Raw genomic sequence first — 27,486 nt, forward strand, 5'->3', positions numbered from 1 at the left:
AGAAGCAACAAACCTGTACTTGTGCAGTAATCAATTAAAGCATCTAAAACTGATCTCAAATACAAGCTGAATGACCCGAAAGCACACTGCATTCACGCATCTAAACAAGTTCCTTTTTTTTTAAATATAATTGTTTATTTGAAAACTGTTTTTACATTTACAGAGGTAACAGGGGGGAAAAGATCTACACAAGTTCTAAGTTGGGCAACTGTAATTTTATGTATAGCTGCTCTGCAAACCATGAAGATATAATCCTTTCCTTTTCTCTAAATCTTAGAGAATCATTTATAAGACAGTGAAATAATTTAGAGCATATAAATCACATCACTGGGATAGTAGTTGGCTAATACATTTTTTAACACTATTGATACATTTTTCCTCCAGATGCTAGCAGAAGAGAAGAACATATCAGCACGCTATGCTGATGAGCGAGATAGGACAGAGGCAGAGGCTCGTGAAAAGGAAACAAAGGTCTTGTCTCTGAGTCGAGCCTTAGAAGAAGCCCTTGATCTAAAAGATGAACTGGACAGACAAAACAAGTTGCTACGGGCAGAGATGAATGACATTGTCAGCTCCAAGGATGACGTTGGCAAAAATGTAAGAATGATTTATTAATTGTCTAAAATATGTATTAATTGCAATTAAGAAATATGTGCTTGGTAGCATGAATATAGTTTTTAACACTTTGCATGTACTCTTGTAGGTCCATGAATTGGAACGGGCCAAGCGAGCTTTAGAGCAACAAGTGCAGGACATGAAGACTCAGATAGAAGAGCTAGAGGATGAGCTGCAAGCCATTGAAGATGGAAAGCTCCGTCTGGAGGTCAACATGCAAGCAATGAAAGCTCAGTTTGACAGAGATCTCCAAAACCGTGATGACTCCAATGATGAAAAGAAGAAACTCCTGATCAAGCAGGTAATCTGAAAACCTCTAAAAGTAGTAATCATTATTATAGCTCTATGTTAACTTAGTTACTTAATATTTGAGTTCTGTAACAAATAGTACTTAAAGTCTAAGTGCAGCCAAAACAGTTTGGTTTAAGGTAGCGTAGGTAAGAGAGAGAACCTCTGTCAAGGTGTGGGGCACTAGACCTCTTAAAGTAGTATAAGTTCTCTGCAAGGTCTAAAGGGATATTAAAATCTTTTTTATTACCTAAAATGAAAGTAGATGTTTTATTTACCTGCTCTGTGCAAGGATATTGCACAGAGCACCCCTTTGCCTCCTCTTCTGGTGTCCTCCGCTAGCGCTGTCAGCTTCTCCACTTCTCTGTCTGCCCCCATAGCCAACCATTGGCTATGGGGCACACGTGCAGGCTCGCCCCCTGCTCTCTGCTCACAGCCAAGCCTATGCGAGAGGGGAGAAGAGCTGCTGCGGCTGACAGGACAGCGCTAGATTGAGAATGGACTCAGGTGAGAGTTGGGGGGGCTACTATTAAAAGGTATTTTTTACATTAATGCAGAGAACGCAATGATTCTCCTTAGATGGGACTCTCAGTTTTTTTATTGCTTTCTGTAACTACCTTGGGCATATTTTCTGTTTATTATTTTTCTTTTTATGCCTACAACAGGGCAAGAAATAAAGGAGTCAGGGCTTACTGGGATAGGACGGTACATTCAGCAATATCAAACACACAGAGAATCTAACTCTCCCCACTTTACTAATAAAAAAAAAGTTTGCTGCTGTCTCTGTGCCTGTTTGAGAGATTTCCTAACATTTGTTACCCTCTGCACCCAATATCGGAACAGTAATTGAAAATAGCTCTTCCAAACAGACACAGGCAGCAATAAAAACATGACAGAGATTCTAGTCTTTCCTTACTTTAACCAAAACAGAAATGTTTTGGTTGTAGTTGAGCTTTAATTAATACTTTGAACTTTATAATATTTAATTGTTAATTTTAGGTAATAACCACTGTATATGTGTTCCTGGCTGCTGGAGTCTATTGACCATCATCCAGTCTTGCTAACATACCAAGGATCAGGTGATGGTTATGATGTCTAGCAACTCCTTTAAGACCTCAGCAGATTACCCTGATGAACAAAATTTATGGTAGTTTCTGTTGTCTGAACTGGACTTTGTTAGTACATACCTGTAAATTATTAGGATTAGGATTATTTGATCAAGACAGGAGTTGGAATGCTAAAGAGGCTTTAGAAATATGGATTTTTAGTAATGTAATGTATTGTCAACATCCATCTTTAGGGATCCCAGAACAAAGGCACACTTTCATTTTGCAGAATGGTATATTATTTATTGAAGTCCAGAATAATGTCATGCTCATTGTTTATATCACATCATGTAAAGTGTCATTAATTCAAGCTCTAATTCTATTTTAGGTGCGTGATCTGGAGGTGGAACTGGATGAAGAACGAAAGCAGAAAGTCCAAATTCTTGCTGGCAAGAAAAAAATGGAAATGGACCTTCAGGAAATGGAAAATCAAATTGATGGAGCTAACAAAGGCCGGGAAGAGGCAGTTAAACAATTGAAAAAACTACAGGTAATACTGATAAACTTTAATTTGGTTGACGGTTTCATAAAACTGTTAAAAGGTTGCCCATCTGCTAGGTATGGCTCTGACCATAGAGAATATATAGTGCAGGTTTGTATGCTTTGTAGCAACAGCATCTCCAACCATGGCGCACAAATTTGCCATCTGACACCCCACTAGCTTATAAGGCTTTAAGTGCATGTCTAGCCTAAATGTTTTTTTTTCTTTAGCCCCGGTTCACACAGGGGCGACTTGTCAGGCGACTTAGCCGCCTGACAAGTCGCGTCCCATTCTGTACTACGGAACCGTTCTAATAGGATTGACGCAAGTTGCTCCGACTTAGAAAAAGGTTCCTGTAGTATTTTTGGGGTGACTTCAGGCAACTTGCATTGACTTCTATACAGAAGTCGTTTTGTAAGTCGCCGCTGAAGTCGTGTGCAGGTCGCCTCGGTGAGTCGACCTGCAAGTCAGGTTGCCCCTGTGTGAACCGGCACTTACTTTCAGATAGAGTGGGAAGGGTAGAACCCCTGTCCAGTTTTTACTATAATCTGGGGCTCCAAGAGATTTAGGGCCTTTGTTGACGGACTTTTGACTTGAGTCAGTGGCATCAATTTGATAAAATTCCGAAATCATTCACAATTCATTAACAGGTGCATTTGTACCCACTGTTGACCCCTCCTTCTTACCTTCATTTGGCCTGCTTCAAGTAGGTTTTGTATTCTCATTGACTTGGATGGGAATGCAAAACCTACTTGAAGTGAACAAAACCCATTGACGCAGACCTTTACCCTCACTGTCCTACTGACAATAAGTTACAAGCCAGGAAGAAGAGTCCCTAATTTATTTTATTATTATTTTATAATTACCCAGAAATGCCATCTGTGCTCCTTTTTTCATGTCAGCCATGGCTTGGCTCTGGACTTTTAATCATACATTGGCTAACTAAAAAGAAGTACATTAATGGATATTTAACAAAAGTAATATAACGGTCAACAAAAATATTAAAGTGATCCTATTAATTAAACCATAGGAATACAGAAAGGAGCGGTAGACCAAAATTGGATAGAAGAAGATGATTTAATTGTTGAAACAATTTTTTTATAAAAACGGCCCACATGTTTCCAGGGCAACACCACTTCCCCTTCATCAGGGTTCAACACTGGATAAAACCTGTGAGGACTCAGAAACAAGTGACTTTTATATTAGAACCAGTATTGAACCCTGTAGTAGATGTATTAAAGCGTATTGTATTGATTTGAGCCACCATTTTTAAACTTGGATTGTTGTACTTATTAAATCTTTGAAATCACATTTCTGATGGAGAATGATTTGTGTTACAGTTCCAACTTAAAGAAGTTTGGCGGGAAGTGGAAGAGACCCGCACATCTCGAGAGGAAATGTTCATCCAGTCTAGAGAAAATGAGAAGAAACTAAAGAATTTAGAAACCGAACTCCTGCAGCTACAAGAGGTTTGTCATGGCCAGGGATAGGACAGCATCTCTTCCATTTAGGATTGCTTGGCCTATACCAAGCATAGAAAATATCATGTTTCTTAGATTAACCCCATTGTGCCCAAAGGTCAGTGAAGCCTAGAAGCCCAGGTTACATTTAACAGTATCGGCATGCGTCAGGTAACTTTACAATAATTTTATGACGAAGTGTTACACATAGAGGGCACATCAAGTTTTTATTCTTACACTGTTTAAAAAAAAACTAGTTTTTTTAGGCTGAAAAATGCATACAAATGTAAAAGTTAAATTTTTTTATTATGTTTTACATTTATTTTGATGTTTTTTTTTTAAATACATTAATCTAATTTCAGCATTAAACCTATGACACTGCAGATGAACACCGCAGCCTGAAAGTGGCAGTTTTTTGCATGCTAAAAGCTTTCATTTTTTTCATTGAAACCAGTGAAGCCATGTTATATCTGACATATTGTACACATGATCAGGAACCGTGGTGAACAGCCCGTGGTCCCCACAGACACCATGGTGCCAGTGGGTACATGGGCTGTCAGTAACAGCGAACACTTTGTGCAGCTGGTGGCTGTCAAAGAACGAACACTATGGAGCATCAGGGACTTTTATGCAGATATGGTGGGTGGCACAGGTTTAAAGGAACATGTGAAAGATAATGAGTCTTGTTTAACCATGTATATAGACTCTGTACCCTCAAACTATGATTGCCCTTCAGCCCCCGTGCATCTGTAACACAAAATTGTCCCAAACAGAGGGGGACCAAAAGAAAAGTGGGGCTCAAAGGAAAGGCAATCTAAATGAATGTGTTAGATTTAAGCAAATATTTATTGTGGTACAAAATTGAAAAACGTGGGGATATATAAGAGTATCACCAATAAATTACATAGCCCTGATAAAATTGATGGATTCATGGTATCGATCAATTTTATCAGGCTATGTAATTTATTGGTGATGCTCTTATATATCCCCATGTTTTTCAATTTTGTACCACAATAAATATTTGCTTAAATCTAACACATTCATTTAGATTGCCTTTCCTTTGAGCCCCACTTTTCTTTTGGCCCCCCTCTGTTTGGGACAATTTTGGGTTAAAGGAACATGTGTGTGCTTAATGCATACAATAGTGGTTCTACTTGCCCCATTCATTATCTTATTTGGACTATAGAAACTTTGTATGAATATGCTTAATGTTCCAAACTGAGTTTAACATCACTTGCATCATTACAGGAATTGGCAGCTGCAGAAAGAGCAAAAAGACAAGCTCAGCAAGAAAGAGACGATCTGGCTGATGAGCTGGCGAATGGTGTTAGTGGCAAGTACGTATCTGATTTTTCAAATATAATATATAAACCATTAAAGGTACTCAGTTTCCATCTTTATCAACTGACTGCTATAAGCTGATAACTGGTTGCTATGGGCTACTGTGCTTTGCACATAGTCATTGCACTATGCATCTAAATTAAAGTGATTATTAAAGCTTTGGATTTTTTTTTACAATAAAATAATAAACATGTTATACTTACCTGCTCTGTGCAGTGGTTTTCCAATCCTCCTCTTCTTGGGTCCCCTGCTGGCGCTCCTGACCCATCGCCCCTGCCGAGTGCCCCCAGAGCAAGCAGCTTGCTATCTGGGCACCTGAACAGGCGTACTCCCGAGCTACTGCTCTGCTTGTCCATTCATTCCAGTCCGATCTCTCTTCAATTGCTCAATTGACAGCAGCGGGAGCCAATGAGGAGGGAGAGTCCCTGGAGAGCCAAGGCTCTCGTGCACAGCGCTGAAGGAAGATCAGGCTCAGGTAAGTATTAGGGGTGGCTGGGGAGCTGCATAGAGAAGGTTTTTTTGCCTTCATGCATAGAATGCATGAAGGTAAAAAAAACTTGAGCCTTTAAAACCACTTTAAAAGTTTAATGTTGTATAATACTGCCAAGGGAGATTCCACATGTTTTTTCAGTGGCAACAAGGATTCCTACAGTAAAGTTATTAAGATAACACAGGAGACTTCCTTATTACTTTGTCCCTTGCCCTCTGGGGGGAGGTTCGGTGGAGTTGGTTAATATACTTAACTTTCCTCTGGCTTTCGTAGTACCATGGGTGATACCATCATCCTTCTAATGAGATCCTGGGGAATGCTGGGTAGTCAGCTGAAAAATCCCATCAGTAGTTTGATTGTTAGAGGTGCCCAAAATGGTTATTCAAGGGATAGGCATAAGTCGTCTGCTTTAGTAAAACATCCCATTACTTTAATTCACTGAATAATTAAAGTAATGGGATGTTTTATTAAAGCAGACAACTCATACCTATCCTTTGAATAACCATTTTTGGTGCCTCTGCCAATCAAACTACCAATGGGCTTTTTTACACTGACTCCTCTTACCAATTTGTTCACCCACCTGAGAACCCCACAGAGCACCTAGGAGGCATAGAAAGTGTTTACACTCACCATACATGGAGACAGGTTTTCTCCACATACAGTTGTAAGTCCCTTTTGACCCTTCTTCCTTCTATTGTGGAAGCATTCTTTCCTTGCTTCTGAATTCACCTACTATGCTACAAGGTCTCTCCTGCATTCCTCCCTTTTCGCTGGACACTATGGGCTTGATTTACTAAAACTGGAGAGTGCAAAATCTCGTGCATCTGTGCATGGTTGGCAATCGCTTCTAACTTCAGCTTGTTCAATTAAGTTTTGACAAAAACACTGGCAGCTGATTGGTTTCTATGCAGAGCTGCACCAGATTTTGCACTCCCCAGTTTTAGTAAATCAACCCCTTTGCCAAAGACCCCTGGTCGGCTTCTCAGGATCCTTTGGTTTATGATCTACCACTACACCCTAGACCCTATATAGGGAATGCTGAGTAATTCAAAACTCACAAGATGACAATACAGCACAGTGCAGTAGCAATTTGTCGCAAGATGTGGACTACTTGGCAGTACCCATGATCTCACCTTAAGGATGGTGATGTCACTCTTGCCTAGCGCCACAGACGGTTAAAGGTAAAGGTAAGCCTATTCATTTTTTTTCTCCCGTAGGTGTTTTTTTGTGCCACTTTGAGATTGGAGAGGGCAGCCAAACTAAATAAGCTGACCTTACAATGTTGTGCTAGGCCCGATTTAAAGTTCAATAGTATAACTTTGACCAGATGATTTTGGAAATATTCTGGAAAAATCAAGTGAGAAATATGTGAAGGTTTTAAAAGGTAATGTTAAATTTACAATATTGCAATGAATATTACTTATATGAGAGATACGGTGACAAGTAGTTGTATGTAAAGTAATTTGGGCACTGTGGTTTTATCACTTTAGGTCAGCACTCCTGGATGAAAAACGGGCCCTGGAGGCAAGAATTGCTCAACTGGAGGAGGAGCTTGATGAAGAGCAGAGTAATATGGAGCTGCTTAATGACAGATATAGGAAATACACCTTGCAGGTAAAAATATATTACTGTATCAGTACACATGACATGTGAACCACAAGCACCGACTTACAATACCTGTATTTGGTATTTCCTCATGATTGATTGTGTCTGGAAAATTGAACTGAAAAAATGGAATAGTGTTTTTTATTTCTTCATAATAGCAAAATTAATAAAGCCAAAATATTGGAAGCAACACAAGGTGTTACATTTGAGGAAATGGGTTAAAGAACTTAAAGAAAACTGCTTTATATACAGCAGCTATTCCAGCAGCTGCCTTTAAAAAAATGGACCTCCAGGCATTGTGTTTGTAAACACTGTTCAGATGTAAGATATAGATGCAAAGTAACATTGTTACTTTTTTATTGACTATGTTTCATTCATTTGCAGATCAAAGGGATGTGCTTCAATCTGCATTTGATTAAAACAATCTCACAAGTTAAAAAAAGGCCTTTTTTTAAATAAAAGTTGTTCTTTGCTCTCTAGTAACCGTTAGATTACCCTAATTAGCCTGAATAATTTTTTCTTTATTTCTTCGCTAAGCTATTATTTTCCTGCAGATTTTTTGTTTATTCCTATTTTTTTTAATTAGTTTGTTCTTTATTTTATTCTTCATTTTTTGATGTCACAAAACTCAAAATTGAAAAAAGGTTATATTTCATTTGTAAAGAACATTACAATGCTTCACACTAGATACATATTTTTGTGTAATTTTGAACAGTGCTTTTTTTTTAGTGTGTTACTTAATTTGTCTATAGATTACATCACCAAAAGTAAGCCTTGTTTGTCCTAAAAAAAAAAAAATTACATATTGTTTTATATTCTTAAAGGAGTTGTAAAGGCAGAAGGTTTTTTTTTATCTAAATGCATTCTATGCATTAAGATAAAAAAAAAACCTTTTGTGGGTAGTAGCCCCCCCAGCATCCCCCAAATTACCTGCCTGAGCTCCTTCTCTCTCCAGCGATGTCCACGATCCCCTCAGCGAAATAGGACACTCCTCCTGATTGGCTAAGACAGAGCAGTGGAGCCATTGGCTTCCGTGGCTGTCAATCAAAGTCAGCCAGCCAATCAGGGGAGATAGGGGGTGGGGCCAGGTCAGGGCTCTGTGTCTGAATGGATACACGGAGCTCTGACTCAGCTTGGGTGCCACATGTAGCAAGCTGCTGGCTGAGGGGCACTCAAAGGAGGGAGGGGCTAGGGGCAGCGAAGAGGGACCAGAGAAGATGAGGATCCAGGCTGCTCTTTGCAAAACCAACTGCACAGGACAGGTAGGTATAACATGTTTGTTAAAAAAAAAAAAAAAAAAAAAAGAGCCTTTACAATCACTTTAAGTAAGGACAAAGTTATTGATGAAAATGGCCTATAGCAGAAAGTGAAAATTGTTCTGTCCCATAGGGGGTGTATAGGTTGGAAAGCTAAACTGGTTAAAATGTGGGGGGGGGAATAAAAATATATATATATATATGTGTGTGTGTGTGTGTATGTGTATATATATATGTATAATCGTGGCCCTAAGACTGAGACAAATGTGGATCACATAAACACGCAACAAGACTTACAACATAAATAGACCTGAGGTGTGGCTTTTGGTCGTCTTGTAGGTAAGCTAAGGAAAGGGGCCATACCCAAGATAAGTAATGAATAATTGTGGAGAAAATTGTGCTGAGAAATGTTGTAAAAAAAAGGAGAATGGGAGGGAGGATATTGCGCACTGGAACTGACAGAGAGCAGGGAGAGCGGCCAGCTTGAATACCCACTGGGCTCCACTATACTGGCCTTCTAAATTATGGTCGTGACCCTAAGACCGAGATGTGGATCACATAAACACGCAACAAGACTTACAACATAAATAGACCTGAGGTGTGGCTTTTGGTCGTCTGGTAGGTAAGCCAAGAAAAGGGGCCAAAAATAAACAGGTAGGGGATATATCTTTATTGGTTCTGAGCTCATTGAGCAAGCTTGGAGCAGGCAAGGGCCATCTCCACTTAAGGGTTCAGAATATACCTGGCGAAGCAGGCGGACTTGGTACTCTGTGCTGAGATGTGGCTGAGGCTGCGCCGTTCCGGAAGGAATGTCCAAAATACAGCCCGGGGTCTAGGCCTAAGTTGAGCAGTAGGACCCTAACATGTTTGATAAACTGACTGCCAGTCAGGGGGTTGACCGGAAAAGGCTGTAACGGGCTGGAAACTGACTGGCTGGCTAGGTGAGAGAGCAGATGGTTACTGGGCAGCAGGCGTTGCTGGTCCTGAAGAAGTTGATATCTACTCTGGGTCCGGTTTGTTGTGTTTTGGGGACCGTAAAGTGAGGGACATAATTGTTTGGGAAGCGAGTCAGCAGGTGTCTGGTACAGTACCTGACTACTGGTACTACCAGAGGTGAACTCACTAGGTCATAGGAAGCCATAGAAAGCCAGGTAGATGGCCGCCTGGATGACCAGGCTGGGCAAGAGATCAAAGGGGGAACGTGTGAGGATTTTGGACATGCCCCTGAAGATGGCGCTTGTGATGGGTAAGCGTTTGCCGTTGGTAGCAGGCTCCTGCTTCTAAATTCCACGCAGCAGGGCTTTCACTGTATGGGCTGTGAACACAGATGGCTGTCTGGGATTCTGTAAGGACAGGAAATGCTGAATACTGACTAGGTACAGCCTGATAGTGTTATTATTGAGAGCCAGCTGTGTATGGCAATAAGATATGAAGGCTAGGACGTGAGTGACGTCCTCCGCTGTGGTTCTGGGACAAGCGGCTAGGAACCTGCATTAGGTGTTCCAGGCCATGCAGTAAGCCTTAAGTGTGTTGCTAGACAGGGAGTGGTTGATGAACCGGGTTGCATTGGCAAGATGTGGCTTCAATCCATTGTTAGTTGAGACCAAGGTGGGATAGGAGTGGATGATAGGTCGGCTCCGGATACCTGGTGGAAGAATGAGACAAAATTGAAGCGAGACAGTGCATCTGCTGCAGCATTGCACTTGCCAGGGATATGCTCACAGTAAATATTAAATTGGTGATATAATGATAATTGCACCGGCCTGTGCAGGAAGGAAATGACGGGGAGCGACTTGGATCTACCCTTATTAATGATGTCAGCCATAGCTTGGTTGTCTGTGGTGAAGAGTACTGTCTGACCTGTCCATGTGTGGCCCCAGACTTGGGCTGCTGCCACGATGGGGTACAGTTCGAACAAAGACGAGGATTGAGCAAAACCAGGAATCAAGCAGATTTCTGGAGGCCAGGGACCGGCAAACCAGTGGTGGCCAAAAACAGTAGCAAAGCCTGTGGAGGCTGCAACGTCTGTGACTACGTGTGGCGACTGGGCTGATACTGAGGGAATAAACATGGATATGCCGTTCCGGTTGGTGAGGAACTCGTCCCACATAGTTAAGTCCGCTATGGCTGCTGGGTCTAGTCTGAGGACTTGGTCGAGGTCCTGTACTCGGGCGAGAAAGACCAAGAGCTGTGAGATGAACGACCGTCCCTGCGGAATAATCCTCATCGCAAAATATCTAGGTATGTCTGGCCGTTCAATGAACAGAAAGTCATCAAGATAATGGATAACCTTGTGGCACTGGGCCTGGTGTGATAGGATTCAAGTGAGGGGCTGGGCGAAAACGTCAAACAGCCACGGGCTGCTTTTAGAGCCAAAGGTCAGCTTGGTGGCAAAATGGTAAGAATCCCTCCACTTCATGCCCTGCCACCGCCAGAGGGATGGTGGAGCTTGAAGGCATCTGCAATATCCACTTTGGATAGCCAGGCGCCGGTGCCTATCTTAATGATGGCCTGGATGGCCATGTCAACTGATGTATATTTGAGAGAAAATTCCTTGGAAGGAATCCAGGAGTTCAAACTAGGGATATGTGAGAAATGAGGCACAGACAAGCAACGCTTTACTGGCGCTGTGCAGGCGGGAGCAGGGCGCTTTTAACCCCAAAGAAGGGGTTAACAAGGGGTTAAAAGCACTCAAAAAGCGCTGCTACCGAAGGGCTTTGCAGGCGCATCGGCAGCGCTGCCCATTGATTTAAAAAAAAAGTCATGCAAGCAGCATCTTTGGGGCAGTGCGGGAGCGGTGTATACACCGCTCCCGCACTGCCCCAAAGATGCTGCTTGCATGACTTTTTTTTCCATCCTGCAAGCGCACCGCCCCAGTGTGAAAGCACTCAAGCTCTCACACTGGGGAGGCTTGAGCGGTGCTTTTCAAGTGTTTTACAGGCGCTATTTTTAGCGCTAAAATGCCTGAAAAACGACTTCAGTGGTCTAAGTGAATATTATGTTACAATAAAGGTGTCACAATCCAAATTGAACTTATGAAGAACATTTAAATATAAAAAGTACCTTCAGTGAAAACTATGTCAAAATGATTATTGGATCTTGCTATACAGGCAACTGAAGTCTTCTCAGTTTTTCACAAGGAAATTGAAATTGGCCCCACACCCTTTCAATTCCTGAGCCACCTTATTGGTCTTTTAATGTCATGGGCAGCCTAACTAAGCAAACGCGTGAGGTGGTGGGACAGGGCAGGCTAAGGCTGGCCATAAACGGAGGGAATTTCTGTCTTACAACCACAGTGTTGACAGGGGAATCCCTCCCGCTGAGCCATTCTGTTCTCCCAGCGTGGGAGGGTGGTTGAAGTCATCCCTGCTGGGAGAAGTGGTTATTGCTAGTGGCTATAATAGCTGCTATCGATAAATCCGGCAGGCTGATTGTACCCAAGTTCATCGATTGATCAACTTGGGTATGTTCAGCCTTCCCATACATGGTCCGAATCTTGGCCGGTTCCTGCTGAACCGGCCAAGATTCAAACCTTCTACGGTCGGCTCAAGCTCATTGTTTAGCTCATTGTTTAGGAATGACTACAATTTGTATGTAACTTCAGCTGCTTATATCTCTACATCTGTTTCTCTTTCTGACATGCAGTTGCATACTGTAAAATCACAGGGGAATACCTGAAACATTTCCCTCTTTGATGATTTGAAACATATTACTCTACATATGATAACCTTATTTGATATGCTTTTAGCGTGACATAAATGATATGGCTCTAAACTTATATGAAAACATAAAACTGATATGACAATGTAAAATGTAGAAGATTCAGCCGACATTACAAAGGAAAGGTATACATGACAACAACTATGTTCTATTTAAGCTTTTAAGCCAGACTGTATGAATAATAAAGAGAATTTTGTACGTTTTTGGGATTCAGTTCCTCTGTGGTTTGTTTTATGGTTGTCAGTGTAGAAGTGTGAATGAGCCCTAAGTGCTAAGCTGCACGGGTGATTTTAGTCCCCTTAATATGATAAGGTTAACCTTTTTTTAAATTTGCAACATAATGCAACCTAATTTGCAACATAATGATTTCATTGTTTTACAAAAGAGGCTTTTATTTTAACATAAGCTTAATCCCATGTTAATAGATGATTAAAAATTTAATGCAGTTTAGTCCTAATTCAGCACGGCACATTACGTGCTGTTAAAGTAGAGGTTTTCTATTGTTATTTATTTAAGCCCACGACAGAGGGCGTCTGTAGAATTCTTTTTAGTGACTGTAACGCTATCTGATGCTTCCAACAGGTGGAGACAATCACTACAGAACTGGCTGCAGAAAGGAGCTTCTCCCAGAAGGCTGAAAATGCCAGGCAGCAAATGGAAAGACAGAACAAGGAGCTTAAAGTGAAATTAAATGAGATGGATTCCACCGTAAGGTCAAAATACAAGATTGCGATTGCTTCCCTGGAGGCCAAGATTGCTCAGCTGGAAGAACAAATGGAACAGGAATCAAAGTGAGTGTAGACAGTATTCAGAAAGTATTCAGAAAGGGCAACATCCAAAAATGTTGATATGCGGTCAAGGATTCTGAGTCCTTGTTCAATTGTCTTTAATTAGTGTAAAAAAGAATGTAAAGGGAAACTCTTTAGAACCCTTCAAATTTGTTGATTAATAGCTTGAAACTGAAACTAGACTGCTGGATTTCTGGGTGTTATAAGTTAGAGCACATCTTTGCACCATGCACAGTGATATTCCAGCATAGAACCCAATGATGATCATTACTCTGCCTGTTAATGTGATTGTAAACTCAAAAAAAGATTACTGCCAGCCCCTCTGTTCTATCAAGCTATACTACACTGTGAGAGGTAAATAGAAAACACCGCGCTAACCAGTAAAATGAATGAAAGCTGCTGCATACAGTTTGACAAAAACAACAAAATAGGCATATAGAAAAATGCAGCGCATGTACAAATGAATATAGGTCTTTAAAATGGTGAAACAGTCAAGAAATAACTAATTGACCACAGGTGCCTTGAAACACAAACGTCCATAGATGGATGTAAATGTCCAACCGCACAGGAGGTATAAGTACTCCAAGGGGTGGTGATGGTCTGATGGTTGTCAGAAAACACCTGGCATCATACAGCGACTTCCCAACCGAGAAACCGGGTCCCAATGGGTCATTCAGAGAAAGTGCAAAAAAGCCTCTTACCAGATCCTGTGGATTCCCATGTCAGCGACAGGGAATCGCATGCGCAGTTTGTCACAAATGACGTGGAATGGGAGCTCAGGAATCGCCAATCCCTTGGATTGTGGTCTGTATGGATCTCGGCCGGCAACCGGATGGGTCCTCACAACAAACCGTCCTCACACCGAACCGTCCCAGCGTGCATCAGAAGTTTCACAAACGGTCCCGCGAAAGGAGCAGTTGGAGGGACTGGATCTCATGCGGTAAATGTGGAAACAAAAAGAATGTGCCTCCACATGGTGCAGATAAAAAAGGGTGTTTTTATTGACAAAAACGACCATACACAAATAAAAGCGTGATCACGGTGGATAAAAACAAATGGGCAACCACTCTCTTTGTTGCCCATTTGTTTTTATCCACCGTGATCACGCTTTTATTTGTGTATGGTCGTTTTTGTCAATAAAAACACCCTTTTTTTATCTGCACCATGTGGAGGCACATTCTTTTTGTTTCCACATTTACCGCATGAGATCCAGTCCCTCCAACTGCTCCTTTCGGGGGACCGTTTGTGAAACTTCTGATGCACGCTGGGACGGTTCGGTGTGAGGACCCATCCGGTTGCCGGCCGAGATCCATACAGACCACAATCCAAGAGATTGGCGATTCCTGAGCTCCCATTCCACGTCATTTGTGACAAACTGCGCATGCGATTCCCTGTCGCTGACATGGGAATCCACAGGATCTGGTAAGAGGCTTTTTTGCACTTTCTCTGAATGACCCATTGGGACCCGGTTTCTCGGTTGGGAAGTCGCTGTATGATGCCAGGTGTTTTCTGACAACCATCAGACCATCACCACCCCTTGGAGTACTTATACCTCCTGTGCGGTTGGACGTTTGTGTTTCAAGGCACCTGTGGTCAATTAGTTATTTCTTGACTGTTTCACCATTTTAAAGACCTATATTCATTTATACTACACTGTGTACATGTTTGTATAAAATATGCCTCTAAATACCTTTTTTTTGGTTTGTTTCTGGCCGGTCACGTGACCTCCGGCCGCTCCCCCCCCCCATCAAAGGGCCTCTGACATCAGCCAAGGAGGTCACGTGACCACTCTGCTGTCCACTCAGCCCCTACCACTGTAGCCATTAGATCGGGGAGGAGAGCATCTGGAGGTCACATGACTGGCCAGAAACAAACTGAAATAAGATATTTGGAGGCATAATTTTATACATGCATGTATACAGTGTAGTATGGCTTGATGGAATAGAGGGGCTGGCAGTAATCTTTCTTGAACTTTTCTGCCAGCTACTAATAGCGGCAGGAGGTGAGGGGCAGAGAAGAGATCGGCTCGCACACACAGGAGCTGACAGGTTGCGAGAGAGGAGAGCAGCAGGATGACGGAGGCACGTAACCTTTTTTTTACCGCATATAAAATAAGCCAAACTTTGGTAGAGATATGTGAACCAAAAGCAATAAGAGCTACGTGAAACATCTTGCTTTAGTCATCCTTGAGTATTTTTTTTTTTTTTTTTTTACTTAAAATGTTTGTTAAAGTAAAAAATGTTTTTCTATAGTTCCCTCTGATATATCACAGTAAGCTCCCCAGTGCATGTCATTTATAAAAATATGTTGTATAATAGCTTACTTCAAAACGCCATTCGGCACTCAGCAGACTGCATGCTGGTCTCCTCTCCCGATGAGATAGCTGCAGGGAGAGGTGCTGGGAACCCTCCGCTGACGTCAGTCAAGAAGAGGAGAGGAGGGGAGGAGACCAGCGGGCAGTCACGTGAGCGCAGAGCAGCGCTCTGAAGTAAGCTATTATACTGCATATTTTTATAAATGACATGCACTGCAGAGCTTACTGTGATATATCAGAGGGAACTATAGAAAATAAAATCTTTTTAGAGCAGGAGGGGAGGATCGGGGAGCTGAGACTCAGAGAGGGGAGGGGGAAAGGAGGGGGGGAGAGGACAGAGGAAGACCGACACACAGGGGAACAGGCTGCAGATGACGGAGACACATACACTGACTCTGGTGTCAGGGCTCAGCAACCCTGATACATGGGAATCAGCGTAGAGAGGGAAGAGTAGAAACTGGCAGAATCAGCCAGGTATTTCAGGTGTTACAGGGGGCCAAATGACACAGTACAAGCACTGTGCTGTATAACATGCGTTAAGGTAACCGGATTAGTGCAATTTCCAGGGTTAGTTCAAGTGCCAGGGTTAGTGCTTGGGTCAAGGTCAGGGTCAGTATTTTTTTTAGACAGAGTTTTTTTTAATTAGTGTTAGTGTCAGTGTCTTGTAGGTACTATAAAAAGAAAAGGCAAAATGTGCACCATTTTTTCTGGGCTGTACTACAGGTACAAACAACAAATAATATACACATATGTGGTATAGCTGTGATCGTCAGGAGCAGTATAATTTACTTTAGGTTGCTCTTTGTTGGTAGGTTGTGGTAGCAGCAAGAAATATGCAGCTAAGTGCAAAAGAAATTATTTTTTTTACTATTTTTGGACAGTATTCATTTGATAATAAAAAAAAAAAAAAAATCAGGAGATATCCATTACCATTTCCTATCAAATGAAAGCCCAATTTGTCCCGAAAAAAACAAGGTACAATCCACCTGGATGCACAAAGTAGTTGTGATGATATGTACGGTTTTACTAACACATGTCAAAGCTGCAAAATTGGGCTTAGGCATTAAGATGTGTTTTACCCTTAGGTGCGAAGGTTAATTTGCCAAGCACGAGTTAAGCACAACATATTTCCATTTTAAGTTATTACAAAATAGTAATACAGAACAGTAACAACAGAATGCAAACCTTGATCCAAGCACTTGCACTGATCATATTTCTAATGTTATTCCCCGTCTTAGCTTGTAAGGGTTTGGGATCAGTGAGGCACTGATAGTACAACGACAGCCTGATGTACACAACACTCTCGTACTGTTTGTGATGTTTCCATGGTAGGAGCATTTCACAGAAGGAGGATTGCATTGGCCCTTGTTTTTGGAATCTGTGACTTTTTACCTGTCCTTCCTACCAGGGAGCGAATCGTGGCCAACAAACTGGTGCGACGTGCAGAGAAGAGGCTGAAGGAGGTGCTTGTACAAGTAGAGGAAGAGAGAAGAAATGCTGACCAGTTTAAAGAGCAGGTACGTTTACCATAGTTCTCTCTAGGACTGTTGGTTGAGTTTTGACTGGAGGAGATTAACAGTAAAGTGAGTTCAGTGATAATGACATCATGATCTACAGTGCAATGAAGGATGATGGCTGGCTCCTGTGTTGGTGCCCTGTGCTGCAAGCATATTATCTTCAGTGGGTGTGACACATGCTTGGCACAAGAAGCTATATTACCAGCAAAATCATCATCCTGAAGCTTCATTGTGCTCTTGTAGAAAAACAGCAGTGCTAAAAATGTCGTTAAGGTCTGCTTAAAAACAAATAGCTTTGAGCGGAGAACTTCTTTAATGATGAATAGAAAATGTACTTTTCTTTTCATGCTCTTTTTATGAGCCATAGGTGGTGTGGGAAAGGGTTGGAACTTAGGATTTCATTGCTGCCTTTGTCACTTTCTATTCTGGTGACAACACAGGAAGTGAGGATAATATTTCCAGCAGGGACACAGGCAGCAGATAAAAACCCTCAGCCAGTCTATTGAAAGGTGATTTGATCCCCCCCCCTCCTATAATCACATAGGAAGTGAGGATATATCTTTCAGACATTGATGACAATAGAACATTAGAGGAACTGTGGCCCTTCCCTACTGCATTTTCACTATGAAAAAATATATGAATAGATTGTATGATAATATGTCTTATTTCTCTTCTACATGGAACTGTGATTGCAAGATCAAACTGCAATAGGTATTGGGAATGTTCCTATCCATACTGGACATTAGAGTGTTCCTCTTTTTTGCATATTCTGTGATTTTTATGTATTTTTATTTATTTATGGTACTTATATAGCGCCGTCAATTTACGCAGTGCTTTACATATACATTGTACATTCACATCAGTCCCTACCCTCAAGGAGCTTACAATCTAAGGTCCCTAACTCACATTCATACATACTAGGGACAATTTAGACAAGATCCAATTAACCTACCAGCATGTCTTTGGAGTGTGGGAGGAAACCGGAGTACCCACGCAGGCACAGAGAGAACATGCAAACTCCAGGCAGGTAGTGTCATGGTTGGGGATTCGAACTAGCGACCCTTCTTACTGCTAGGCGAAAGTGCTAACCATTACACCGCTGTGCCGCCCAGTGATATATAATAAACATTCAGAGTGTAGCACCCTTTCATAAAGATCAAGGCAGGTATGCAGGCCTTGGAGTTGAAGCTTAGCACTCTTGACATTTGAGGTCCAAAAGAATTTAAAAATAAGTATTCCAGCATCTGGAAACTGGAAAATCTGACCATTGAACATGATGTATCTCCTTCATAGCTCGAGAAGGCACACATCCGCATGAAGCAGCTGAAGCGCCAGTTGGAGGAATGCGAGGAAGAGGCGTCACGAGCCAATTCCAACCGCCGTAGACTCCAAAGAGAGCTGGAAGATGTGACGGAGTCAGCAGAGTCCATGAACCGGGAGGTGAACACACTCCGAAGTCGGCTCAGGTAGACCACTATTTTTTTCTTTTCAGATTCTTTTGAGACAAGTGTTGGCACATTTTTAGATTAAGGCTTTACTAAAAGTTAACAAAGCATCTGCTATTGTATTACTTTAGAAGCAATTTCTGTAATTACCTGAGAAACACCTTAAATACTGTTTTGTAATCTGCAAATCAGATTGAAATAATCTCTTTGCTAATTTGTTCTAGAAAACAAATGATTTAGTGGTTATGAGTGACAGGACAAAATTATGTTGTATTGTAAGTGAAATTCCAACAAAAACTTTTACTTCATCTGTGTAAAGGTTTAGAACATCTGTCTGGGTTTACTGCAGTATGGGTGGCTGTTGGGCAGACTTTCCTGTCCTAATGACCACTTTCATAGGACAAGAAGTGATGAAAATGTTTCCAATTAGATGCAGATTGCAATAACAACTTGTCAAAGGTCCTAACATTTCCTCACTCTACTATTCTACTTCTTTTTTTTTCTTTGCTGTGCCTGACTGCAGTGATAACCCAACAGAGGTCCTAACCAGCACTATAACACAACAATTCAGCTAGAATTAAAGCCTGCATTTATTTAGAATTTTTTTTTTAAATCAGCACAAGGAACAGTACTTACATTCAATGTTAAAGTGTTACTAAACCCAGGACCCTACATTCACTATATCTGGTCTCCCACAGTACACCGAACATGGAAATGCAATTATTTTAGTAAATGTAAATTGCTAAATAATTTTCTCATCTGCAGTATATAGCAGTCTCGTGACTACTATCAGTTCCTGGTGAAGCTTGTGGGAGGAGTTTTCATACTGCTCTGAGCTGTCCTATGAGGCTGCAGGGCTCCTGACCCTCTGCCTGGACAGTGCTGATTGGCCCTGTGCTGATCACATGCACTCTCCAAAGAAAAAAAACCTCTCTAGCAATACACACCAAACTGAGCATGTGCAGCCTGACTCCAAAAGCTCTTCCTTATCCGGACTTGTCCGGGAGGACAGTGCAGGGAGGGGAGGATCTGTGCATACAGGATCAAGCAGCCTTTTTACACAATGCAGAGAATTAGCGCCTTGGGTTCCACAGTGAGCATAACAAGTATGCTTTACTGCATTAGAACAAGCAATTTCTCCAGCACTGAAAAGTACAGTCACCAGTCACGGATAGATGCACAGTCCATGCAATCTCAAGGGCAATGCTTCAGCAGTGCCGTCCTCCTCAGACAGGGGAACTGCAAAAAGAACACACGGGGGGGCACAAACACCTAGTGCATTACCCAAGATTTATTGAAGGAGCTAAGCCTGCCACCATCGCTTATTGCGCAGTCATCCATTGCCACGTTGATTAATCGTCAGGGAATGTCATGCGCATTACATCCTGTTGTTTGTGAGTATTTATTTGGCCGTTTGGTTTTCTTCAATAATACTTGGGTAATGCACTAGGCGTTTGCGCCCCCTGTGTGTTCTTTATGCTTTACTGCATATACAGACTGATTTTACTGTTTACTGGGTTTAGTAACACTTTAAGTGTCCCTTGTGGTGCTTGCTGTGAATTTAGTTTAGAAATTAGTAATCTCCGCACCCCTACAGCTGTAATCTTCCCGTGGCATGGGGGGGGGTTAGTAGAGCCAGGGAACCTGGCATATGCACTCATCAAAGAGTCCCAACTATGCCCACTTTTCCTGCCCACCTCCTCCATTCATAGAAGCCATACTATGGCTTCCATGAATGAAGAACGATTTCTGAATGTATTTGGTTGACTTTTCATTCATTCTCCTATCATCCATTCATAGATCGCTTTTCATTCATTGAAGCTATAGTAATGCTTCTATGAATAAAAGAGGGGGCAAAAGGAGCAGTCATAACTGGAACTGTGGCATGGAAAGATTACTGATACGGGAGCGGGGAACAGGGCGGTCAGAGGATGGATTGAATGTAAGTGTCGTCCCTTGTGCTATATTTTCTAAAAAATCTTTTGATGAAACGCAGGCTTTAGCCAATCAAGTAACTGCTTCCAATATTATAAAATTACTGGTATTTGTTGGAAACAACTGTCAAGCATGGGCTGTGAATGCCACCCTTATTTTTACCAGTTTGGATATCTTGTTGCTGTTGTTAAATGTTTCTATTTCCTTTCGTATTGGAACTATCATATTCAGCAACTGACAAGGACCACTGAACTCAAAGACTGCACTTGTCATTTCTTTAACCTTAATTAGCTGTTTTTTTTCCTTACATCTTTTCATTATCTTGTAACAACAGCAAGTTAGAGCGACAGCAACGCAAGTACGTCCATATGCATGAGTTTGTGTGAGAGATAGATTGCTTAGAAGCCGCTTTACCGTTCCCATACACCTACCCTGCCACATTCCTCTGCAGCGCATTGAGCTGCATGGGGCTGACACACTAACAATGCTTTTTAGATTTGCTTTTTTTGCTGTGCTCCTCTGTTTGTTTCCCTACTTTAACTTTCTAAACTTGTGTCTGACAGGTAAACACTTGGAATTATTTATTAATATCGCTGTAAATGTAGGCACTTCCAATATAGCTTGGAACATTGACAACAGGTTTTTGGAATATGCAAGAGATTTGAATGCTTTTTGAAGGGTAGTCAACATATAAACATGTTTTGTTTTTTTTGCTGTAAATAGCTTTAAAAAAGGTCAGCAAAACCACCGTCATGCAGAAATGATTCCTGTCATCTTAAATCCAAATTTCCCTAGAACTGTATGTAGATGGCAGTCAGCGAGTCGCTGAAATGTCACTACTGACATAAAGTTCTGAACTCTGGAGAACCAAGAGCTGAAAGAGCATTGGAGAAGGTGGCTTTTATTGCGCTCATCACTTCCTAGCAGCAATTCATCTACTGATCTCCTATAAAACAGAATTGTCAGTGACACCAGGATTACAGCACATTATCGCACTGCCTTGTTAAATTAGTATGTGTATGTTGCTTTCCTATCTACCTAAGGCAAAGGCTAACACTTTATTATTACGCTATTGTATTTGAAGCAAAATAGGTCATTAATGCTATTTACAAAGGTTATTTCTTTGCGGTTCCATCAACGATAGCCTTGCACTTTTAATATAAGACTTGAATCAGCATATCACATTGTTATTTAAATCAGAGGCCCGATGACTTTACAGATGTCAGACATAACTTATTCCTTGCAGTGATTGAAATCACCTCCTGATCTTTTGCCACTTTCTTTTTTTAAGTTTAATTTTTAATGTTTGCCTGTTAGATATTTGACAGCGTGTCTTTTTTTTTTTTTTTTTTGCTGTGTCTCCTCGCGCTTTTCCCCCTCCCCTGTCTTATGTCTGACAGAGTTGTGTCTTTCCATAGCCTTGTGTGCTATGAAAGATAATAAAAAACATGTCGAAATGTATTATGGTCCAGGTGCTTGTGAACCCTCAGTGCACAAAGGAGTCCCTGTCTAATGTTCAAAGATGGTATGTCTATGGAGAGCAGTAGCTGGACCCCCCCTGCTGGGCACGACTAGCTGTACACACAGAGCTCTCTGTGCTTAACCCTGCTGAGTTATCACTATCCACCTCTTGATGTGCGTGGCGTGCTTAACAGTTTACTTAAGTTAACTATTTGTACTTTGGGATTTACATTCACATATGGTGCAAATAAAACACAGGTTGTCCCTGGTTCTAATAGACATTTATTTACCAATGATCTGTGCGCCATGGGTTTGTTAAAGTCCAACTCCAGCCAAAACATTTTTTTTCTAGTTTTGAATAAAGATTTTTATTGCTGACTGTGTCCCTGTTGGAGAGCTTTACATTTGCATACGGCGCAGGTAGCTGCATGTCACAAATACAGGAAGTACTGGAAATATTTGATGGGGAAAGAGATCAAAACAAATGTCCTTTACTTAAAGAAGATTCTCTTAGATTGTAAGCTCTAAGGAGCAGGGCCCTCTGATTCCTACTGTACTAAAGTGCATTGTATTTGTACTGTCTACCCTCAAGCTGTAAAGCGCTACGTAAACTGTTGGCGCTATATACATCCTGTATAATAATAATAATAATAAAAAAGAAGAATTCCAGGTATGGCATGTTTGTACATAGTTACACGATCCAGCTTGAACCAATTTAACTGTGTATATACAATACCTGGCTGATGCCCTTGGAAGCTGGAAATCACTGAAGTAGACACTGCTACCCCAGTGATCTCCACTTGCTTTGGGGTCCTGTGCTGTGCGGCCGGCCTGACGTATTCTGAACACAGGAAGTTGGCCACTCAGCATGTGTACCATTCAGAGAATGCTTTACATTTTCAGAATGTATGCAAAGCATTCACTGATTGGACGAGGTGGAGATGCTAAGGAGGTGACATCACGTTCTCCACTTCAGCAGCATACATGCTGTGTTCAGAAGGCATTAGGCCAGCCATTCAACACGGAACTGGGAGCAAATGGAGATCACTGGATAGTGGTATCTACTTCAGTGGTTCCCAGCTTCCAGGGGCATCAGCCATTTATGGTATATACATAGTAACATTATTCCAAGCTGCACCAATGTAATTTATGTAAAAATTTATCATACCAGAAATTCTTCTTTAACCACTTAAGCCCCAGGAGGTTTGCCCCTCTTCATGACCAGGCCATTTTTTGCGATATGGCACTGTGCCATTTTAACTGACAATTGCACTGATGTGCGATGTTTTACCCAAATACAATTTATGCACTTTTTTCTCCCACAAATAGAGCTTTCTTTTGGTGGTATTTGATCACCTCTGCGGTTTTTATTTTTTGCGCTATAAACAAAATAAAAGACTGAAAATTTTGAAAAAAATAACAATATTTTATACTTTCTGCTATAAAACATACCCAATAAAAAAAATTGTAAAAAAAATCAACGTTATTCATCAATTTAGGCCAATATGTACTCTGCTACATATTTTTAACTAAAAAAATCCCAATAAGCGTATATTGATTGGTTTGCGCAAAAGTTCTAGCGTCTACAAACTATGGGATATTTTTCTGGAATTTTTATTGAAATTTTTTTACTAATAATGGCGGCGATCAGCAATTTTTAGCAGGACTTCGACATTGCGGCAGACAAATCGAACACCTAACTGAAACTTTTGATACTTTTTTAGGGACCAGTGACACTAAAACAGTGATCAGTGTTAAAAATAATGCACTCTCACTGTACTAATGACACTGGCAGGGAAGGGGTTAACATCAGGGATTATCAAAGAGTTAGGTGTTCTCCTAGGGAGTGTTTTCTAATCGTGTGGGTGGTGGCTTAACTGGAGGAAAACAGAAATTCATGTTTCTGCTAAGCAGAAACACAAGATCTCCATCTCTGACAGAACAGCAGTCTGCCTTGTTTACATATCTGCCTTTTCCTGTCAATGGTTGGCGGGTCCCGACGGACATCGGGGTGGGAGCAGGTCGCCAGCGGTGCGCCCCAGACCCTGTGCACAAAATCACGTACAGGTATATCTGTTTGGGGTGGTCCTTAAGTTGTTAAGAATAGGGAGGATTAGAAATCTGTCAGGTTTTATTGTCCCCCTGTTCCTGGTGATAGTCACACTCCCTCATTTCTTGTCTTAGTGCAGTGGTCTCCAAACTACGGCCTGCGAGCTGAATGTGGCCCTTTGCTTACCTTTATCTGGCCCTTGGGGCATCATGCCACCCACTGACCTAAATTATGGAGCACCATTTCTCCCACAGACACCAATGATGGAGCACCATTCCTCCCACAGACACCAATGATGGAGCACCATTCCTCCCACAGACACCAATGATGGGGCACCATTCCTCCCACAGACACCAATGATGGAGCACCATTCCTCCCACAGACACCAATGATGGGGCACCATTCCTCCCACAGACACCAATGATGGAGCACCATTCCTCCCACAGATACCAATGATGGGGCACCATTCCTCCCACGGATACAAACAATGGGGCACCATTCCTACCTTGAATACCAACAATGGGGCACCATTCCGTCCATTGATACCAACAATGGGGCACCATTCTGTCCATTGATACCAACAATAGGGCACTTTTCCTTCCACTAAAACCAATGATGGGGCACTATTTGCTCTCAGAGACTCTGCGCTGTTTTCTAATCCCCCTAGCCACAGTCTGGTCCCTCTAAAGCCTTAAGGCCAGTAAACTGTCCCTTTGTTCAGAAAGTTTGGATACTCCTGCCTTAGATTTCACGGGGGAGGGATCTCCTCAGTAGAAACACAGACAGCAATAAATAATTTAAAAAAAACGTACAGAACTTCTGGCCCACTCTATTAAAAATTAAGAAAAACAGTTTTGGCTGGAGTTGCAGTACAGTGAGGTATAATATGATATAATTTTTTAGCCTGGAAATGATGGGGTTTGCCAGAAGGGATGTTAGATATAGGATTGTATGTGGACTGGAATTAGCTCAGGTTGGCTGCTAAAATGTAAAGGAGGTTTCAGAATAGCTGCAAATCCCCTCTGTTTGGAACTCCTCTTGGTTCGCTTTAGTCCCAAATCTTCACTTTCGAAGAAAAGCTTTCTGGTCTTTTGCTGTTCTTGTCTCCTATTGCAGCACCAGCATAAAATAGAAAGACTCATCATGGGAATCATGTTATTATGATGGTTGCAGTGTAGTTTCCAAGCGCTTCAAACAGCTTTAAGATAGCAGCATGTACATTGTGTGTTACGTGGCTGTGGGTGGTGAAATGTATATGAAAATACAGGAAGGGTGCTATATCATGTAGAAGACTAACATTTTTCTTAGCAATGCCCTTTAATCTGCCCTGTTAAAAAATAGCAAAATTGTATGCTTGGTCCCAAGTACTGTGTCAACAAGGACTCATAGCTGATCTATTGCCTCTAGAAGACTTGGGTCATGTGCAAAAAAAAGTATGTCAGCATGCTGAGTCTTATTTAAAGTCCGGCACTGGTCATTTTACGAAATGGATTATTAGTCTCCAGATGACAGTCCTTTGAGGATACAGACAGCTGTCTCATCCAATTACTATATGCTTTAGTGTTGTACAGTAGGATAGACAATCTGCCTTCATGATAATCACATTTCTGCATGTATGCTGTTTGAAGTGCAGCCATTTTGTGATCATTTCTATGTTTCCCTGAATACTCCTGATGTCTGGCAGGAATACCACATTTTTATTGTATATATTTTCATGCAATGGTCAGATCTGTTAAATGTTGTGTCTATTTAGTTTGCGCCAGGTTAAGAAGAGCACATTTTCCTAAAAAGCTGGCTGCATTTAAAACATCTGTGTGTGTGTATATGTGTGTGTATGTATGTATATATATATATATATATATATATATATATATATATATATATATATATATATATATATATATATATATATATATATATATATATATATATATATACACACACTATATTACCAGAAGCGTTGGGACGTCTGCCTTTACACACACACATGAACTTTAATGGGGTTCAATATTTAGTTGGCCCACCCTTTGCAGTTATAACAGTTTCAACTCTTCTGGGAAGACTGTCCACAAGGTTTAGGAGTGTGTCTATGGGAATGTTTGACCATTTTTCCAGAAGCGCATTTGTGAGGTCAGGCACTGATGTGGACAAGAAGCCCTGGCTCGCAGTCTCCACTCTAATTCATCCCAAAGATGTGCGGGTTGAGGCTCCACCCCAAACTCACTCATCCTTATCTTTATGGACCTTGCTTTGTGCACTGGTGAGCAGTCCTGTTGGAACAGGAAATGGCCATCCCCAAGCTGTTTCCACGAAGTTGGGAGCGTGAAATTGTCCAAAATGTCTTGTTATGCTGACGCTTTAAGAGTTCCCTTCACTGGAATTAAGGGGGCAATCCAACCCCTGAAAAACGACCCCACACCACATCCCCCCCCTCCACCAAATGATATGGACCAGTGCACAAAGCAAGTAAACTAGTTCCTTGTTTAGAAAGTTTGGACACCCCTGCTCTATGCAAAAGGTCCTACTGATAATATCCAGAGACAACTCCACAACCAGCTTCTCTGCAACACTCTTGAGTGAAAGGGATCCTTTCCTAGCCCAGCTTCCTAAGGTAGTGTCCTCCAGCAAATTCTCTTTAATCCATGCTCCTTGAAGCCTTCAGTCAAGCACATCCTGAGGCCTGACAGCACACCTCTTCAGTAACATATGCTGCCTCCCAGGGACAGAGGCCCCAGGAGAGAGAGATCTGAAGTGACCCTCCCAAACATTTGTCTTCTCTCCAACCGCATCTTCTGGGCCTCCTTCTCAGGGATTGGCTGAGGAAGATGAATATTCATAACCCAGTGACTAACCCTCCTACTGTATTTCTGGAAGCTTCTTCCAACCAATCAACCACCAGGCTTAGGGAGACCTGACCAGACCTGTAAAATTAATTGCTGCTCAGGTGGGTACAGCAAAGCCAAAAACTAAATGTAGACAGCCTAGGGCAGGGGTGCTACACTGCTAATATTAGGGCATAGCCTTGTTGAAAATAAAAAGTGGAGTTGGGCTTTAAGACTTTCTTATCTAATGGTAATGCAAGATTTAAAAGAGAGCTTTACTGCTTCTTCATTTTTATCTTATAACTCTTTACCACACGAATTTCTGTTTTGTAGTACAATCATTTCTAGTTCTTGAATCGTACTATTGCCTGGGGTTTCGCTCCATTTTCATTCCCAGGAATTCAAAAGGTGTCTATCAGTGAAATTTAATTTGAAGAGGAAACAAATGAGAGAGTCAAATTTCTTATCCTTAAAGGATTCATTTCAAACATTTGTAAATGTTTTCTTTGCTAGCAAAAGTCAAGTGCAGTCTATGAACAAAATAAAGAACCAGCTTGTCTTGTGTTCTGTGCAGGTATACTCAGCTGGAGGAGATTTTCATTGTAATAGACACTTTAGTAGACCTTCTTCTGCCTTTTAAAGCTCGGAAACAATTAAATGAGAGATGAATGTATTTATGTAGTTTAAATTCTTGGTGCCATGTAAACCATGCGGGGGGGGGGGGGGGGGGTGGTAATACCAAATTCTCCTTTTCTTACTCTAGATAATAATCATTTTCCTGGATACACTTAG

General features: G+C 41.5%; 1 protein-coding gene across 7 annotated transcripts in view; it reads left to right on the forward strand.

The window, feature by feature from the left end:
- LOC141110881 (myosin-10-like) overlaps positions 1 to 27,486 on the forward strand; it is a 308,010-nt gene that overhangs the window by 275,876 nt on the left and 4,648 nt on the right. For 5 of the 7 annotated variants that reach the window (XM_073602623.1, XM_073602621.1, XM_073602624.1 and 2 more), the window contains 10 exons: positions 385 to 597; positions 704 to 916; positions 2,338 to 2,499; positions 3,831 to 3,959; positions 5,199 to 5,287; positions 7,272 to 7,395; positions 12,945 to 13,153; positions 16,873 to 16,981; positions 18,275 to 18,447; positions 20,696 to 20,719. In XM_073602623.1, coding sequence (XP_073458724.1) covers positions 385 to 597; positions 704 to 916; positions 2,338 to 2,499; positions 3,831 to 3,959; positions 5,199 to 5,287; positions 7,272 to 7,395; positions 12,945 to 13,153; positions 16,873 to 16,981; positions 18,275 to 18,447; positions 20,696 to 20,719 — 1,445 coding nt within the window. The remainder of the gene's footprint in view (positions 1 to 384; positions 598 to 703; positions 917 to 2,337; positions 2,500 to 3,830; positions 3,960 to 5,198; positions 5,288 to 7,271; positions 7,396 to 12,944; positions 13,154 to 16,872; positions 16,982 to 18,274; positions 18,448 to 20,695; positions 20,720 to 27,486) is intronic. The other 2 variants (XM_073602625.1, XM_073602628.1) reach the window with 1 other exon arrangement.

Source organism: Aquarana catesbeiana, linkage group LG10 (assembly GCF_042186555.1).
Source record: "Aquarana catesbeiana isolate 2022-GZ linkage group LG10, ASM4218655v1, whole genome shotgun sequence".
NCBI lineage: Eukaryota > Metazoa > Chordata > Amphibia > Anura > Ranidae > Aquarana > Aquarana catesbeiana.